At 42.9% G+C, this 18,146-nt stretch overlaps 1 protein-coding gene across 2 annotated transcripts in view; it reads left to right on the top strand.

Moving 5' to 3' along the window:
- DOCK8 (dedicator of cytokinesis 8) overlaps nt 1–18,146 on the top strand; it is a 148,720-nt gene that overhangs the window by 88,082 nt on the left and 42,492 nt on the right. For both annotated transcript variants that reach the window (XM_075931670.2, XM_075931671.2), the window contains 7 exons: nt 156–251; nt 2,034–2,129; nt 5,645–5,794; nt 8,567–8,680; nt 10,795–10,950; nt 13,904–14,043; nt 16,879–17,048. In XM_075931670.2, coding sequence (XP_075787785.2) covers nt 156–251; nt 2,034–2,129; nt 5,645–5,794; nt 8,567–8,680; nt 10,795–10,950; nt 13,904–14,043; nt 16,879–17,048 — 922 coding nt within the window. The remainder of the gene's footprint in view (nt 1–155; nt 252–2,033; nt 2,130–5,644; nt 5,795–8,566; nt 8,681–10,794; nt 10,951–13,903; nt 14,044–16,878; nt 17,049–18,146) is intronic.

Raw genomic sequence — 18,146 nt, 5'->3', positions numbered from 1 at the left:
TAGACAGCACCAAAAGTCAAAATAAGCTATTTTGACTTAAGCTACACAATTAGCGTAGCTCAAGTAGCGTAGCTTATTTCGAGTTTAGCCCTGCTGTGAAGACATTCCCTAATTGATTAAAGTTCTCCCCCATGACTTTTGGTCCTTTTCTCTAGGTTGCAGATCGCGGCTCCAGTCGGATGTCTTTCTATATCGAACCCAACAATGACACTTCAAATACGTGTGCAAGCCCAAGACCAACTAATAAGAAGGTAGAGTGCCCACAATGTGAAAATGACTATTAACAAAACCAGCAGCCTGGCTGATATGTTTGCAAACAGCTGTTAAAACAAACCTTGTGGCTGTGTCTAGATTGGCATGATTTTCCAGAAATGCTTTTAACGGAAAAGTTTTCCGTTAAAAGCATTTTCGGAACAGAGCATCTTAGATTGGCACGGACGCTTTTCTGCAAAAGCACTTTTTGTGGAAAAGCGTCCGTGCCAATCTAGATGTGCTTTGCGAAAATGGCGACCGGGGCTTTTTTGCGGAAATCGGGGCTTTTTTGCGGAAAACAAAGCTGAGCTGTCTACACTGGCCCTTTTGCGCAAAAGCTTTACGCAAAAGGGACTTTTTCCTGAGTGGGAGCAGAATAGTATTTCCGCAAGAAGCACTGATTTCTTACAGTAGGAAGTCAGTGCTTTTGCGGAAATTCAAACAGCCAGTGTAGACAGCTGGCAAGTTTTTCCGGAAAAGCAGCTGATTTTCCGGAAAAACTGGCCAGTCTAGACACAGCCTGTCAGTAAAACTTAGGTGAGGTGCAGGAGAGAGGTGAAGGATTAATTCATGAGTGCCAGAAAAGTTGTATTTATATCAGGGTGGTAGACCAGTAGATAAATTACTATATCTTTTGTATCAAGCCCATCTATTTCAGGCTTTTTAGGTTGTTTCCAGAATAGTTCTGGAAAGTAGCAGTGTGTATATATGACTGAAGACACTTTTATCATGATGGATCAGCTTTTCCCAAGGTAAAGGAAGGGGAGTGAAGGACTAGCTGTGCTCTGAATTCACCAAATTGGCTTTTTCCCTGATCATCATCTTTGAAACCAAGGCAATCTGTCTCTGAACAAAGAATATCTTCCAGGGTGGCAGAACGTAGGAACTGCCACACTACATCAGTCCAGTGATACTTCCAATCCAGTCTGCTGTTTCTGACAGTGACCAGCAACAGCTGTTTTAGAAGAAAGTACAGGATGTCCTTCAGTAGGCAATTAAAAAATAACTTGCCCACAAGAGAAGTTTCTTCCTGACTTCCGTTCGCGTTTTAGTTACGAAGCATGAGGGTTTACATCGATTCCTAATTTTTGAAGGATTTACTTTTCTTCTCCATGGTAACTGGAGATATTCCCATTATGGTTCGTTATCTCTATTTGTATACTTGTTTTTATGTACAGAATAGACCATGCTGCAAAGTTTAAACCTGGATTTGAACTTCCTAAAAGTTTGGGGTGTTTGGTGCTGGTTTCAGTTCAGAGCCATCTCTACACAGTGTTGTTTCAAATAATGTAAAAGTCCAACTTCAACGATTTCTTCATTCCCGCCCTTTAGCATTTGCCATCTTCCCCCAACCTCAGATATGCTAATGCATTATACAGAGGTGCTCAGAATCAGTATAGGGTAAAGTTCACTCCTGAAACATACTGCCTATGGCCTTGAGAAATGGCTGCTTCCCATCTGCACCTTCATTTGGTGATTTCTCAGCCATGAATACATGTAAACATGGCTACCGTGACCCCTCACCTAATCTGTTCCTATCACTCCCCTCTTACCAGCTTAATCTAAGCAGCATATTTATCAACTTTTTCAGTATATATGGAGGACAAAGGGCTCTGTGCCCAGTAACTCCTCCCACATCACCTCTCCCACAAAAGGCCACAGTAGCATGGAAGGCCTTGCACTCACGGAGTGATTTTCATCCACACGGTACTGGTTTGAGGGTTCAGTGATAGACGATGAGTGAGTTAGAAATTTCTCACCATGCTGTGTTTGTTGACTAGCATTTCCATGAAGAACTAGCACTGCAGATGGTGGTCAGCACTGGCATGGTGAGGGAAACCGTCTTCAAGTACGCCTGGTTCTTCTTTGAACTTCTGGTAAGATTTTGTTCACAAGACTATATAACCACTAGAAGATTTGCCCAGTGTTGCTCGGGTCCTTAACTCAAATAAGTTTTGTTTTTCTTCATTTAAATCATTTTCCTGGGGTGGGGCTGGGGGATGAGCATGCAGGCTGTCCTGGGGAGAGAGAACAGCCAGCCCCAGCCCTCTCTCACCACAGTACCAAGGTGAGTAGCAGCCATGGACAGGCACTTTAGCTGCGGCAGGCACAGCCGGGAAAGAGGTGCATGTCCCCCTGGGTAGGGGACAGACAGACACACAGATAAACTCTCTGAAATATATAGTAGAGAACTGTCTCTTTCTTCACTATTGCCCCCTGCTGGCCCAATGGGGTTATAGCTGTCCAGCTCTCCATCTCTGTCCTTCCCTGTGGTTATTCTATAGCAGGGGTTCCCAAACTTTTTGACACAGGGACCAGTAAATCCATTCACAAGATTTTGGAGGACCGGTAACATTCCTTTGCATATTTGCATATTCATTAAGCAAATGATGAATATTCAAATACGTTGTTTCTGGTCCTCCCAAAGCCCCCAGCCGTGCTTCCAGCAGCTGGTTCTCCGGTCCTCCTCCTCCTGATCTCCCCTGGCCAGTCCACCCGCCCCCGGCCAGCCCTGGTTCCACCGGCCGCTAGCCCCGATCTCCGTGGGACAGCCTCACTGCCTCCAACCCTGCTTCCGCCGGCCGCCCGCCTCCCCACATCTCCGCGGGACAGCCCTGCTGCCCCCAACCCTGCTTCCCGGCAGCCGGTTTCCCTCCCCACACACACACACACCTCCTCCCAGCCCGTCCCGCTTTGCTCCCCTTCCGGCAGCCACGCTGAGGCCCGGTATATTTTTCCCATAGATTGGGAAATGCTGTTCTATAGTATAACTGTTCCTCTCCTCAGACCTCTTTCTTTCCTTTTTATGAGAAAGATCAAATTCCAGGCACAACCCATTGTTCTGGCACAACCAAACTCTGACCTTGCTTTAAGTTGTGATAAGAGGAAGCTGAATACCAAATTTGCTGATCCTAGCTCTTTCTATTTAGGCGGAGTTCTTAAACAAATGGACTCATAGATGGATGGACACAGACAGACAAAGTTCCTAAAATATATAGTAGATTGGGGAATGAAATGCCATTTGTACTCAATGTCTTAACTAAGTAAAGCAGATTTGTCTCTGTCTTAACTAAATATGTTAAGTATCAAGTAAATTACTAATCATATACTCGATACAATTTGTATTGAATACACGATTCGTTGATAAGGGGCCGCTGTGGCTCTTCAGTTTAAATGTAGTAGGAGCAGGGAGTGCAAGCAGCCAGTGGGAGTAGGTCGGGACCTAGAACGAGCTGGGACTGCTTTAGTCTTGGTTCACACTGGGTTCAGACCGCTGAGGCTCTGCCTTTTAAATGTAGTAAGAGCCACTGCGTCTCTGCTTCTCCTTTCTTCCCCCTGCACCACGGAGATGGTGCTGGCTTTTAAACCATCGCCCCAAGCACCTGTTCCTGCTCCCCTTGCTTGCTGCCTCTCAGATAGAGGCAGTGGGGGGCAAGGGGAAATGCAAGTAGTCAACTATTCGACTACTCTTTTGCATCCCTAGTCTTAACATCACAGCCCCCCGTGGATCACAGCCCACAATTTAGGAACATGCCCACACTGTCTATGTGTGTTTTTCCATCTGTCCGGCTAATCTTCCCTATCAGAATGGGCCTGGCTCTCCTCCAGATCTGAACCTCCCCCAAAGTTTAGGTGTATCTGGATAGGAGGTTTGGTTTGGATCCAACTCTCCATGGAGTCCTGATGACTCCAACATGTAAACAGAAAAATCAGCCTTTTTAGCCTCTCTGAAATAATTTGTCCTAACTGGAGCTGGCTGACTCTTGCCTACAAGGAGGAGTCAAAGAACCTTGCTGACACTGTGCACCCATTGGTCTCCAGCTGACAGAGCATTGCAGGCCAAAATTGAAGCTAGGCTCTTCCCTTCATTTGAAATATATTCCAGCTGCCATTTTCTCCCCTCTGCCAACTGACTGTAATACCTGGACTTCACAGATTGAGGTTCTCCTGTGTAGGTATGAGGTGACTGATGTCACTGGAAAATGGTCTCTTAGGCTACATCTAGACTGCAGGTATCCCAGAAAAGCAATGCCGCATCCAAGGAACGTGTCTGCTTTTCCGAAAAAAAATTTCTTTCTCCATCCCTGTAAACCTTGTTTTACGAGGCATAAGGGATGTATCGAAAGAGCAGATTTTTCTGAAATTTGGCACCGTGTAGATGCACCAAATTTCAGAAAAGCCTCTTTCGAAAGAAAAGTTGGAAAAAGATACGCAAATTGCAGTTTGCAATTTCCGTATCTTTTTCCGAGTTTTCTTTGTAGTCTAGATGTAGCCTTACCGGTTACAACTAGCAGCAAATAAACCGTCCAAAAGCCATGCAAGAAGGAGGAACTCATTCAAAGAGTGACGCCCTGGCCACACCTGTCATGAGGGGTGAGATCATGTGATCACAAGGACCTTCATTCTTCATTCTCTCTGATCTCAAACTCCTGATCAGTCATCTTCTCTTTCTTTCTGATTATTGAAGCTATGGCTTAAGTGAGATTTTTATGAGTGAGGGAATTCAGAATGGAGACTAGAAAGTGAATGGGACAGGACTGAAAAGATTTTAAAAAATGGATTTAACCTTTCTGCTGCTGGCGTCTCACACCCTGTCTTTGTGGTGGCTGAATTTGGCACTGTCCTTCTAAGTACCAATGTTCTGTTACAATATCAGCACCTACATGAGAACATGGTGATGCAGCGGGGTTGGTGTGCTTTGCCATGTGTATTTGGTAAAACGGGCATTTGTATTTCATCACTTGAGCAGAGAAAAGGTCTGGAGTCTGTTGTACTTTAAAAAACAAATAGGTGGCATGTAGGGAGAAATGGAGTCTGTGTATGTAGAAGCTCAAGAATGGAGAGTGTGTCTGACAGCTAGAACAGTCTCCCTCTCCTGGTATAACAAATGACCATCTGCTCTTCTTTCAAATCGCTCCTAGAAACATCTTTCATCTCTGAAGGTAATCTACCATAAAAAAGACATTGATAAATACCACCCATTTTTGCTCTTGGAACTTAGTTTAGATAGTAGCTGTGTTGTCAGTCTGTTCTAGATCCTAAATCTTTTGGTTCGGGGACTGTGCATTTCTCTGTATATTGTGTACAGCGCCAAGCACAAAATTTGCCTTCTGTGAGGAACGATGAAACCCTCTTGTTTACACAAAACAGGTACTGCAGAAACAGCAGGAGTGCAAACCTCTCCATTCTGCCCTGCCGGCTTACATCAACCCTGACCTACTGGGGCAATTTCTCGGTGTGAGATGATAGTTCAGTCTCCATTCTCACTCCATGCCAGTTGTTGGAGGTGGTTCTGTGCAGGTGAAATAGCCCTTTGGGGGAAATCAGGCCCACAATGCCACGGTTAAAGCAGCCGTTCGATTGCAACAGTTTTTTGTTTTGTTTTTTGCAGATAAAGAGCATGGCTCAGCATGTTAATAACGTGGATAAGCAAGATTCTCCACGAAGAAGTCGATTTTCAGATCGTTTCAAAGATGACATCACTACTATTGTCAATGTGGTCACTTCGGAGATCGCAGCACTTTTAGTTAAAGTACAGAAGGTAAATGTGGGATACAAAAAAAAAAAACATTTCCTGTCATGCTTTTTGTGGCTATTTCCCAAACCCTCCTGGGCCAAATTCAACTCTGGTGTATCTTCACTGACATCACTGATGTTACACCAAAGATCATTTTGACCCATTATTTCTATTTTTGTCTCACTTGTGTCAATCATTGTGGTGGTAGATTCTAATATCCTTATTCTTGTTGCATAGCAACTTATTCCATCAGTGATTCCATTGATTGCCTTGGGAAATATCAGGAATTAAGGTAACACCCTGGAGAAGGTTTACAGAATTTGGTCTCAAATGATCTAATCACCAGTTCAGATGCTGTTAATATGAAAATCAGAGATCAAAAATAAAATCCTTACCTCACTGCAACTCTTTCCTTTAATATAAAATCAACATATTTGGTCATAACAGTGGGAGAATTAAAAAAACCTACCTTACTTTTCATCACTTATGCCATTTGTTTACATTATGAATTTCAGTTGTCTTGGACAATGAAAATAGATTTGTCAGTGTCATTCTCTAGTATTCATGCATTAGCAAAATGCTTTGGGAATGTTTAAATAAAAAATAGGGTTCCTGGGATCTTTAAAAGCATTCCATGAAAGTACTTCTGTTTACTTAAGTAAAACACTTTTCAACAAAATATTAATGTATGCCCTCAATGCACTCAGCCATGACCTGCGTATGGCTTCTTTACAGAGAAGACACAAATAGTCTTACACAGGCAGTACTGTTAATTGGATCCCATTTTGACAGGGAGGACAGAGGGTCTAATTGTAAACGTTCTCCATGTATGAAAATGCCATTGAAGTGCCTCGGGGGGTTAGAGTAATGGTTCTCAAACTATGGATTGTGACCCAGTACTGGGCTGCAGATTGTTAGGCGCAGGGTCTTGTTGCTGCAGGGTGATGAGTGGGGTGCTAAGGTGGGCCAGCAGCAGGCCTGGCTCCTAGGTAGAGGTGGAGTGGGGCGGGTGGGGGGGGACGGAGAAGAGCGCACAGGGCTCTGTGCACTACCCATGCCCTGAGCACTAGCTCTGCACTCCCATTGGCTGGGAACCTTCTGCTGGCTACTTCTGGGGTGCAGCATGGTCTGCAATGCCAGGACAGGCCAGAAGCCTGCCTTAGCACTCCCACTGCACTGCTGACTGGAAGCTGCTTGAAATAAACCCCTGCTACCACACCCCCAAGCTGAAGCTCTTATCCTTAGCCCCACCCTGGAGTCTAAACTCTAGTCAAATGATATTGGGTCATGGGCATCAACAGTTTTCTTCAACTGGGTCATGAGAAAAAAAATTGAAAACCACTGGCTTAGAAAACTGGGCCTATACATTAATTATACTCAGAAGCCATACCTTGAGCAGGGGTTGGACTAGATGAGCTGCCTGAGGTCTCTTCCATTGCTAATCTTCTATGATTCTATGACACTTGCATGATTCTTACAGACAATGCCAAAGCAGCCTTCTTGTCTCAACACAATATTGGGTATGGTTTTGAGTAGCTTGTTGCTGAAGTCCCGCTGAAGTGATGAAGTATGTCCCCCTGGTTTCCTGTGCCCAGACTAGCAAGCTGCTGCACCATGATAGTAAGAAAATAATTAACAGCATGATTTAAAGATCACAAAAAATAGCTTTATATGTCTGAATAGAAAAGACAGAAATGTAAAAAAGTGAATCTCTGAACACTTGAAGTGCTATAAAGCCAGTCTCTCTACCATGAAACACTAAGGCAATACAGTTCCCTTAATCTTACTTCCTACAAATTCTGCATCAGTCATGACTGAACTACCTCTGGCTATGTCTAGACTGCAGATTTCTTTTGGGAGAAGCTTTTCTAGGAGAGATCTTCTGGAAATGCTTTTTCTGAAAGAGAGCGTCTGCACAGCAAAAGTGCATCGAAAAAGAGATCTGCTTTTTTGAAAGACAGCATCCACACTGAATGGACGCTATCTCGCATTTAAGCTGTGATTACTATGGACAGAGTGGCCACTAGGGCACGTGTGCTTTTTCCTTTTTCCTCTTCTTTCGAAAGAACTCCCTCTTCCCCATCCACACACGTCTTTTTTTTTGAAAGGGCTTTTTTGAAAAAAGGCTTCTTCCTTGTAGAAAGAGGTTTACCAATGTCAGAAAAATCCCTCATTTCTTTCATTTTTTTCCCCCCAAAAGAACGCGATTGCAGTGTGGAAGTAATTGGAGTTTTTTCAGAAAAATGGCAGTTTTCCCAAAAAAACTCTGCAGTGTAGACATACCCTCTGGAGGACTTGACTACAAGTTAATTAAATACATTCCTGCACATATGCACACAAGAAGCAATCATACACACAAGCCGACAGACAGTTCTTTGGACTGAACTACACACAAAATGAAGATTTTAAAGATTATGTTCAAATCAGTAATTTTCAAAGAACTTGGGCCTTATTTTTAGAGGTGTTGAGTATACAGAGTTACCAGTGACTTCAGTGAGAGCTCTAGGACCCTGAAAATAATTAATAAATATTCAGAAGTGAGCTGCTAAATCATAAAACTCAGAGATTCGTCTTGCTGCACATTTTTTTGTCATGAATCAAATTTAAGGTTTCTAAATACAATATCTGATATTCAGTAAGTAGAGTTAAAATAACATTTTGTCAAATCTGTGTGAAGTATTTTAATTTTCTGCAAATACTAAACATTCAGTGGAGCTTCCATAACTTCCCTTGGGAGAATGAGTCAAATGGTTTTATGTATCATAAATCTCACATTCTTTTTTTTTTTTTTTCAAGGAAACTGAACAAGCAGAAAAGATCAACATTAGCTTGGCATTTTTCCTATACGATCTGCTTTCTCTAATGGACCGTGGGTTTGTGTTTAACCTCATCAGACATTACTGTAATCAGGTAGGCATCATTCAAAGGATGGTATATGAGGGTATGTCTACACTACCCTCCTAATTCGAACTAGGAGGGTAATGTAGGCATACCGCACTTGCAAATGAAACCCGGGATTTGAATTTCCCGGGCTTCATTTGCATAAGCTGGGCGCCGCCATTTTTAAATCCCGGCTGGTTCGAACCCCGTGCCGCGCGGCTACACGCGGCACGAACTAGGTAGTTCGGACTAGGCTTCCTAGTTCGAACTACCGTTACTCCTCATTCCACGAGGAGTAACGGTAGTTCGGCTAGGAAGCCTAATCCGAACTACCTAGTTCGTGCTGCGTGTAGCCGCGGGCACAGAGTCCGAACTAGCGGACATTTAAAAATGGCGACGCCCGGCAATATGCAAATTTCCCGGGCTTCATTTGCAACTCCGGTTGCCTACATTAACCACCCTAATTCGAACTAGGGTGGTAGTGTAGAGTACTAAAGTACTTGAACATTGGAACTTGGAGGAGTAAGTGGGAGAAAATGTTTATGCTGACCCTGCTCCTTCTTGGACATGTACTTGCTGCATTTTGGCAGATTTTTCATGTCTCTGCTTCCCTCTGGATCATGGCACATGGTTTTAGATTAAAAAAAAAAAAGATATCCATCCTGAGCTCTGATCTCCTGGGTTCTTTGCGAGTGTCTTTGCTTAAAAATCCTAGTAAAAAACCCCAGTATAAAAATTCATGAAACCTCCATTATTTTCACACAAAGTCATTTGGTGTTTCTGTATTTTCTAAGCACATAAAGCCTGTTTCCATGTTCCCTAAAACAAGGCCATATTCTGTCACCGGGCGTGTACACAACTCCCACTGAGGTCCACAACGGTTTTGCCACAGTTTCTGCTGTGGCCTTGTCCTTGGGAAGGGATCTGACAGTACTCGTTGGGTGGTGCGATGCACAGTGGAGGAGCAAATGCCTTTGTTTAGTTTGCCCTGGATGCAAAGGATTATTTTTTTTAAGTTAATAAGAGTAGACACCAGGGGTGGGCAAACTTTTTTCCATCTTGGTATGGAAAGTGTATGATGGGCCATGAATGATCACAAAATTGGGGGCTGGGATGCAGAAAGAGGTGAGGACCCCGGCTAGGGGTGCAGGTTCTGGGACAGGGCCAGAAATGAGGAATTCAGGGTGTGGGAGTGGGCTCAGGGCTGCTGGGGCAGAGGGTCGGGATGTGGGAGAGGGTCCAGCTGGAGAGGTGGGCTCTGGCATCAGACCAGGCATGAGGATTTCAGATGCAGGAGGGTGTTCTGGGCAGGGATCAAGGGGTTCAGAGGGCAAGAGGGGGATGAGGGTTGGGGCGCAGGGGCTCCAGTTGGGTGTGAGCTCTGGGAGGTGCAGGAGGGGCCTCCAGGCTGGGATCAAAGGGTGCGGAGGTGGGAGGGGTGTTGGAATGAAGGGGGGGGTCAGGCTCCAAGCAGCCCTCAAGCAGCTCCCAGAAGCTACAACAAGTACTTGCTCTACTCCTACGTAGAGGCACAGCCAGGCAACTCTGTGTGCTGCCCCTTCCACAGCCACCACCCCCACAACTCCCATTGGCTAGGATTCCCAGCCAATGGGAGTTGTAAATCTGACACTTGGGGCAGGGGCAGCCTCTGGAGCCTCTGGCTGACCCTGCACGTAGGAGCCGAAGGACGGACATGCCGCTGCTTCTGGGAGCCGTGCAGAGCCGCGGAATGTGTGTAGTGGAGCAAGCCCCAGATCCTGCTCCACGGCAGGAGCTTGAAGACCAGACTGAAAGCATGTGGGCTGTGGTTTGCCCACCCCGACCTACACAAAGGGGTGTACGCTGCGGGGGAATTCTTCAAAATTATTTCCCAGATAAGTTTGCAAAGGCTATTGCATTTGTTCTGGGAGGGAGGAATAACTGATCCACCACTAAACTTCCAAAGGGATGGGAAATTAGACACAAGCCCTGTGGACTTTTTACTGTGCGTGTCTCTGCTCAGTTACTTGTATTAAGTTGACTGATGTTTTAACATGAGTCTTCAAGTACTCATGTTGTTTTAACATGAGGCTAACATGTACTTCAAGAATACATCTAAATTACCCAGACTTGTCACATGATATTTGTGTTTGTTTTTTTCCTAGCTGTCAAGCAAGCTCAATACTCTCCCCACCCTAATTTCCATGAGGCTGGAGTTCCTAAGGATCCTCTGCAGCCATGAGTATTACCTCAATCTGAATCTCTTCTTCATGACCTCAGTGTCTGCGCCAGCATCGCCTTCTCCCTCTCTGTCATCACAGGTAGGCATCACTCATTCCTAAGTCACATGTTTTTCCCCTTGACATAGGTAAGGAATGGGCGCTCTTTTCATTGTTACTGTATTCAGCTATGTCAGGATTAATCAGCCTTTAGCCATCAAGAGTTGTAAGCTCCCTTTTGTAGAAAAGGGGCAGGAAGGACTAATATCAACAAGATGTTCCTATAAAGTTGAATTATACACATTTATACATATTTGCCATGCAAATGAGGGAGAAATATTTTTGGGAATTTTCATTAGGTACCCATTGAATAAAAGCTAGGTACACCCAACGTACAGCAATAACTGTGCTTGTGGAGATGCAGCATACAGTCCCATCTGATAGATGGCAACATCTGTTTCGGAGGGTCGTAGCCTACAGAAATACATGTCTTGTAGAATATTGCTCACCCAAAATCCACACTGTGTTTTACAAACAAACTAGTTGTGATCCTGCTTTCATGAGACAAGTATGCTGTCAGTTTGTCTCCCATGTGAAAGATTTCATCTGCTCTTTGAGGCCTCCCCCTCAAGCCTCTGCAAACAATTACCTTTCTGTCAGATTTTGCAACCTCTGACTTCTCCTGTGGCTCAGCACACAAGTAGGCCTACGTTGTGAGGCAGACAATATACACATAACCAAACAGGGGTATGGGTGCCTGGAAGGAACCTATCCAAGGCATGTGAGCTCACTGTGACCTTCCTTAACCTCAACACCTTTAGTGTAACTTCTTAAATATTTGTCTATACGCACATTTCACAAAGCGTGTGAGGGCTACTGACTCTCAACATCTGAGCTATTATGCAGATATCTGACCCAGGGGATCCCTATAAAACTATGTTCACCCTGTGCCCTCTGCCAGTTTGCACCCCAGTGTCCCTTGTGTTAATATGGCCTTTGAAGGCTGGAGGTTGCAAAAGAATGAAGCACTTCCACACAGCAGGCTACTAACCGGAATGTAACATAATCAAAAGGGAATTCTCTAGCTATCATTCTGGGGTAGGTAGTCCCAGCTCAGCAGAAAACAGAGTGTTTATCTGTCTCCCACTGCCCATATAATGAGATGTGGCTGGGGGTCTTTAGTGGGGGTGGGGGTCACCTAGGAAGTACAAGTTCATGTATCTTTTCCAAGAGCTCCTATGAAAGAAAAACTGGTGCTATCACAATAGTTGTGCATGTGGGAGTTTATTGCCTTAATGGATGCTAACTTTCCTGTATACTTAAGATGTCAGATTTGGTAGCCTTAGGTTTTCTTAAAGTCCTTTCTGATGTTTAAAATACATCTTGAAGGACAGGATTTCACATTGCTTTTGCTTAATTGCTAATTCTTGGTACCAAACAGTTGGAAATGAGATTCCACTACTAAAAATACCAGGGAACTCTGCATAGCTATCAGAATCAGATACTGCAAAGCAGAGTCTGGCAGCTAGAATCAATCTTTTCCCTAGACAGTATCACCAATTCTTTCCTCGCTTAGAAAGTCACCCACAAAGTGCAACCTACTTGAACCATTGTGGGTTTGGCTGCTCTTGCATGATTCACTGCAGTAGCTGACCCCCAAGTTAGCAATTCTGCTCTGTCTAAAGGAGAATTGCTAACCAGAGTGAGATTTTTTTCAATAAGAAATGTTGCTTTAGGGATAAATCTTGTGGAACTTTTTTGTGTAGAGCTCACATATGAAATTGACTTAACTGGATGTTCCATGCCTCTGTGTTACTGCAAACAGTTACATCTGCGTACATTTGGCAATTGGGATGGGACCATTCTGTAGTGGTTTCATCCAAATTCAGGCCTGTACGGTCCCAAAGTTTGGAGCAGGGGAGGTAGCAGGGATTGGAGATGGTGTTTTGATTCAGCTCATTGGGGAGCTGGGGTCAGCCATAACATTGGGATTTGGTTCTTATATGTTTGTTTTCTGGGAATATTCAAGCAAATTAGTTTATTGGCAGAAATATTTTCAAGCCGGTATTGAAGAGTGGCAATGAAAAGCAAATTCTGAACTGGCAAACTTAAGTCTTTGCACTGAAAGCAGAGTATAAGATTCTTGCTCACCCACTCAGGAACAGAAATGGACCAAGAGACCTCTGGCTCAGACCCATGGTTACAGCTGAGGTGCTGATAGCACAAACTCAGTACCATCTGCACTGATCCTGGTCTGACTGTGCATCAGCCCCAGCCATAAATCACCGCAGATTGAAGGCTGCTCTAAATTACACTGTCTGCTAGCAACTCCAGATAGAGACTGCTGGGGTACAGGAAAAGCAGGGTCCTTCTTGCTGACCATACCTCTGCATCAGCCATAGGGTGCTCTGTGGAGGGCATGCAGCAAAGAAGCCTCGAGGCATGCTCGGTGCTATCAGTGGATCCCTGGACACTGGAGTGATCCTTCCATATTTGGCTATGCCAGCCTTAGGGTTGCTTTGTGCTAGCAGAATGGTGCAGACTCTACAGATCAGTCGGAAGACAGGGTTGTTTCTGGCTTTGTGTCCTATTCAACACAACTTGCTTGCCTATTAAACACTCACACCAAGCCACTCATGTGTAATTAACACAGAGGGTTAATAACAGAAAGCGTTCACTGAATAATTCCTCAAAACAGATTGGAGAAAATCATATACAGCCACTGCAAACAGTAAAAGAGGCTAAATTCATTGAACAAATTACTCTGTTGTAATTGCACATTCTGCTGTAGCTTTCAATCATCCAGCATAGCTCTGTATATTCATGGAAAATATTTGCCTGGGAAAGAATTTGTTCAATTTGATTGAAAAGCTTGATGTTTTTATTATACATTCCGCTATTTCCCTCAGATGATTATCTTGTTCGCATGTTGTACGCTGTTGTTTTCAGCAGAATAAGCCATTGGCTGTATCATCAGTGAGTTGCCACGACTGTTTGCTTAAATGAGTTGTAATTTCTTTGATCATCCATTAAAACACCTCATGTACTTTTGCAGAATTCAAGCTCCTGCTCTAGTTTCCAAGATCAGAAAATTGCCAGTATGTTTGACCTTTCAGCAGAATATCGTCAACAGCACTTCCTGACTGGTCTACTCTTCACTGAATTAGCAGCTGCACTGGACACAGAGGCAGAAGGGTAGGCTTCTCAGTTTTTAAGAGGATTTTTCCTGGTGGGCCTGTGATCCGTACCCAGCATAGTCATGTGAGAGATGTGGGTTTGATTTTTAGGTCCAGCCGCTTGCTTTCCATTATGAAGATGCTATAAAGGCAGTATGGGCAGCATATCAAGAGAGAACGCCCCTTACTGCTCCCTCTGCCTTTGGAGTAGAATTGATAGAGTTTCACGGGCCTTGTATATACTGGAAAATGTTGGTATGTTACCCTCCATGTGCATGCTTGTAATAAACCACATGCTAACCTCAATGTGCATGCTTGTAACTAAAATTCATCCACTTGCAGTATTGCTTCCATGGATCCCAGGCAATGACACTGACATTTGGATAGTTATTTTGAGCAAGGTGAACTGTCACATTCTCTGTCTAGGAGGACAACTATGGTGATATAAATTCACAGGGAAAATAGAGGGTTAATTTATGGTACAAGAAGCACATGGGGTAACTTAAAGAGTATAAAAATGGGGTCAACAAACATGAGGACAAGAGGGATCCAGGGGATACAGAAAACTTAGATTTCCAGAAAGCTTTTGACAAGGGCCCTCACCAAAAGCTCTTAAGTAAAGTATGTTGTCATGGGATAAGAAGGAAGGTCCTTTCATGGACTGATAAGACAGGAAACAAAGGGTAGGAATAAATGGTCAGTTTTCCAAGCGGAGAGAGGGAACTAGTGCATTGCCCCAAGGATCTGTCCTGGGACCAATCCTATTCAACTTATTTATAAGTGATCTAGAGAAAGGGGTAAACAGTGAGGTGACAAAATTTGCAGATGATACCAAACTGCTCAAGATAGTTAAGGCCAAAGCAGATTGTGAAGAGCTTCAAAAAGATCTCACCAATCTAAGTGATTGGGCAACAAAATGGCAAATTAAATTTAATGTTGATAAATCTAAAGTAATGCACATTGGAAAAATAATCCCAACTATAGGTACAATATTATGGGGACTAATTTAGCTACAACTACTCAAGATATAGATCTTGGAGTCACTGTGGATAGTTCTCTGAAAACATCCACTCAGTGTGCAGTGGCAGTCAAAAAAGAAAATAGACTGTTAGGAATAATTTTAAAAGGCATAGAAAATAAGACAGAAAATATCATATTGCCTCTGTATAAAACCATTGTATGCCCACGTCTTGAATACTGCGTACAGATGTGGTCACCTTATCTCAAAAAGATATACTGGCATTGGAAAAGGTTCAGAAAAGGGCAACAAAAATGATTAGGGGTTTGGAACGGGTCCCATATGAAGAGAGATTTAAAAGACTGGGACTTTTCAGCTTAGAAAAGAGGAGACTAAGGGGGATATGATACAGGTCTATAAAATCAAGACTGGTGTGGAAAAAAGTGAATAAGGAAAAATTATCTACATATTCCCATAATGTAAGAACTAGGGGTCACCAAATTTAATTAATAGGCAGCTGGTTTAAAACAAACAAAAGGAACTTTTTCTTCACTCAGTGCACAGTCAACCTCTGGAACTCCTTGCCAGAAGATTTGGTGAAGGCTAGGACTTTAACAGGGTTCAAAAAAGAGCTAGATAGATTCATAGAGGTTAGGTCCATCAATGGCTGTTAGCCAGGATGCGTAGGAATGATGTCCCTAGCCTCTGTTTCTCTGGAGGTGGGTGACAGGTAAGGGATCACATGTGGATTATCTGTTGTGTTCCCTCCCTCTGGGGCATCTGTTATTGGTCACGGTTGGCAGACAGGATACTGGGCTGAATAGACCATTGGTCTGACCCAGTATGGCCGTTTTTATGTTCTTATGTAAAAAGTTTTGTTGAAAAGGATAATCTCTCTTAAATATAACAGATCTTTAACAGTGCAGAGTGTGGTGAAAACAAGACCTACACCATCTTGGAACAAGCCAGTTATATACAGCTCTTAGTGCTTCAATCAGAAAAATATAGTGCTTTCACCCTGTGGGCAATTACTTAGGGAAGGGTCATTTTGTAACTAGGCAGTAATGCAATTGGTTTGTAGGCAATTTGTTCTCCCCCAGTGAATACATGTGTAGTATTTACACACAATAGTACTGAATAAATATAACACATGTAATTGGGAATTTCACATACCATCCATGGCAATTTCAATTGTTCTTAGAAAGAGGAAGGCCTTAAAAACACTGCGGATTTGGTTAGACAATTGCCATACTTGACCATAGCAAGGATATGACATGTGTCTTTAAATACATTTCTCCGCCCTGCTGAAATTGCCTGGGACAGTTATTCCTAATGGATTCCTTGGAGGCCCTTTGGCAAACAAGTTACCAGTGATCATTGTGTTGTAGGTGTAAAAGTCTATCATTTGGATCAGGATTTATGTAGGGAATGTAGACTGGCATGTTACTCTCTGACCATAGCATAAGAGATTGCCCACAAAATATTTATTAACTTCATCCACCTCAGTCATCTCTCATAGCCTCTTTGATCCATATAGACTATGAGTGTCTCAGGCTAAGTCTACACTGCAGAGCTTTTCTGAGATACCTGGAAAAGCTATTCTGTGTCCAAGGAACAGGTCCGCTTTTTCAGAACAGTTTCCGAAAAAGCGGACACGTTCTTTTGGCATCCCTTTATTCCTCATTGTATGAGGAAGAAGGAATGATCCAAAAGAGGAAGTTTTTCTGAAATTTGGCCCCATGTAGATGGGCCAAATTTCAAAAAAGCCTCTTCCGAAAAAAAAAGCGGAAAAAGATACACAAATTGCAGTTTGCAATTTGTGTATCTTTTTCCGACTTTTCTTTGCAGTCTAGAAATAGTCTTAGTAACAGAGCTAATTCTTGTTTGTGCTGACAGAATCAGTAAAGTGCAGAGGAAAGCAATCAGTGCTGTCCACAGCCTGCTGAGTTCCCATGACCTAGACCAACGCTGCTTAAAACCAGAGGTGAAGGTCAAAATTGCTGCCCTTTACCTCCCATTGGTTGGGATCATTTTGGATGCACTGCCACAGCTGTATGACTTTACAGGTAAGACATTCTTTTCTTCCCTTACTTGACCTCTCAAAGGGTACATCTACACTGCAACACTATTTCAGGATACTGAAATAGCTTTCCTGCATCTTCACACCAAGCCTGTTATTTCAGGCTTGTTATCAAACGTCCCTCATTCAGTGAGTGGTAAGAGACATTTCGAAATAGCACTTTATTTCGAAATTTGGTGCTGGATAGATAGCACCAAATGACAACATAAGCTATTTCAAAATAGCATCAAAATAAGATACACAATTTATGTAGCTCAAACTGCATATCTTATTTCGAGTTATGGTGCAGTGCAAACGCACCCAAAGTGATTTAATTAAGTGAGTTGACAAAATTCAAAAAAGAGATTGCTTTAACCACTGTAATTCCAAATGGCTGAGTGCAAACGATTCTTTAATTAAAAGTAAGTTGGATTCTGAGGTACAGAATAATGCTCAAATATTATAAAATAGAAACTATAGAGAAAGAATTAGATGAGCAAATGATAGAGCAATGCTTTCTTGATGCATAATGCTCTCGTTACAAAATTAATAATTATTTGGCTAGATGGTTGACATATAGACATGGTCCCTGTCCTGACAGGATTACAATCTAATATTAAGATATAAATGGGAATAACAAACAATAACAAGGAGTAAAAAGGTAGTGATGTTATGTTGTTTTATTATTTAGCTAGTGTGCACCTACATGAGTTCTCTATGTTTTCTGATTGAATCATATTTGATGTTCAATGAGTTTTCATGAATTTGTCCCAGACATTTTCTTTTTAGAGAAATCAGTTATTTATGTTCTAGCTAAAGGACAAGACTGCTGCTTGCAAAACTATTACTTGTTTTAATGAAAAATTCAAAGCAGCAAAGAAAAGTACATCGTAATTTTGAGAAAATAACGTTTTTCATCAGTTATCAAGAGCTATGTATACATATCAGGAATAAAACAATAATATTCTGAACTTCTATTGCCACCTGCCATCCAAGAGTGTAGAAGCACTTGACACACACTGATGAAACCACACCATACTCTGTATTGTCCCTATTTTTAGATGAGGAAACTGAGGCATAGAACGTTCAAACGTTCAAATTTGTC

This window comes from Pelodiscus sinensis, chromosome 6 (genome assembly GCF_052426305.1).
Source record: "Pelodiscus sinensis isolate ZL-2025 chromosome 6, ASM5242630v1, whole genome shotgun sequence".
Taxonomy (NCBI): domain Eukaryota; kingdom Metazoa; phylum Chordata; order Testudines; family Trionychidae; genus Pelodiscus; species Pelodiscus sinensis.
Note: the sequence above shows the minus strand (reverse complement) of the source record. Positions and strands in the feature narration are given on the sequence as shown.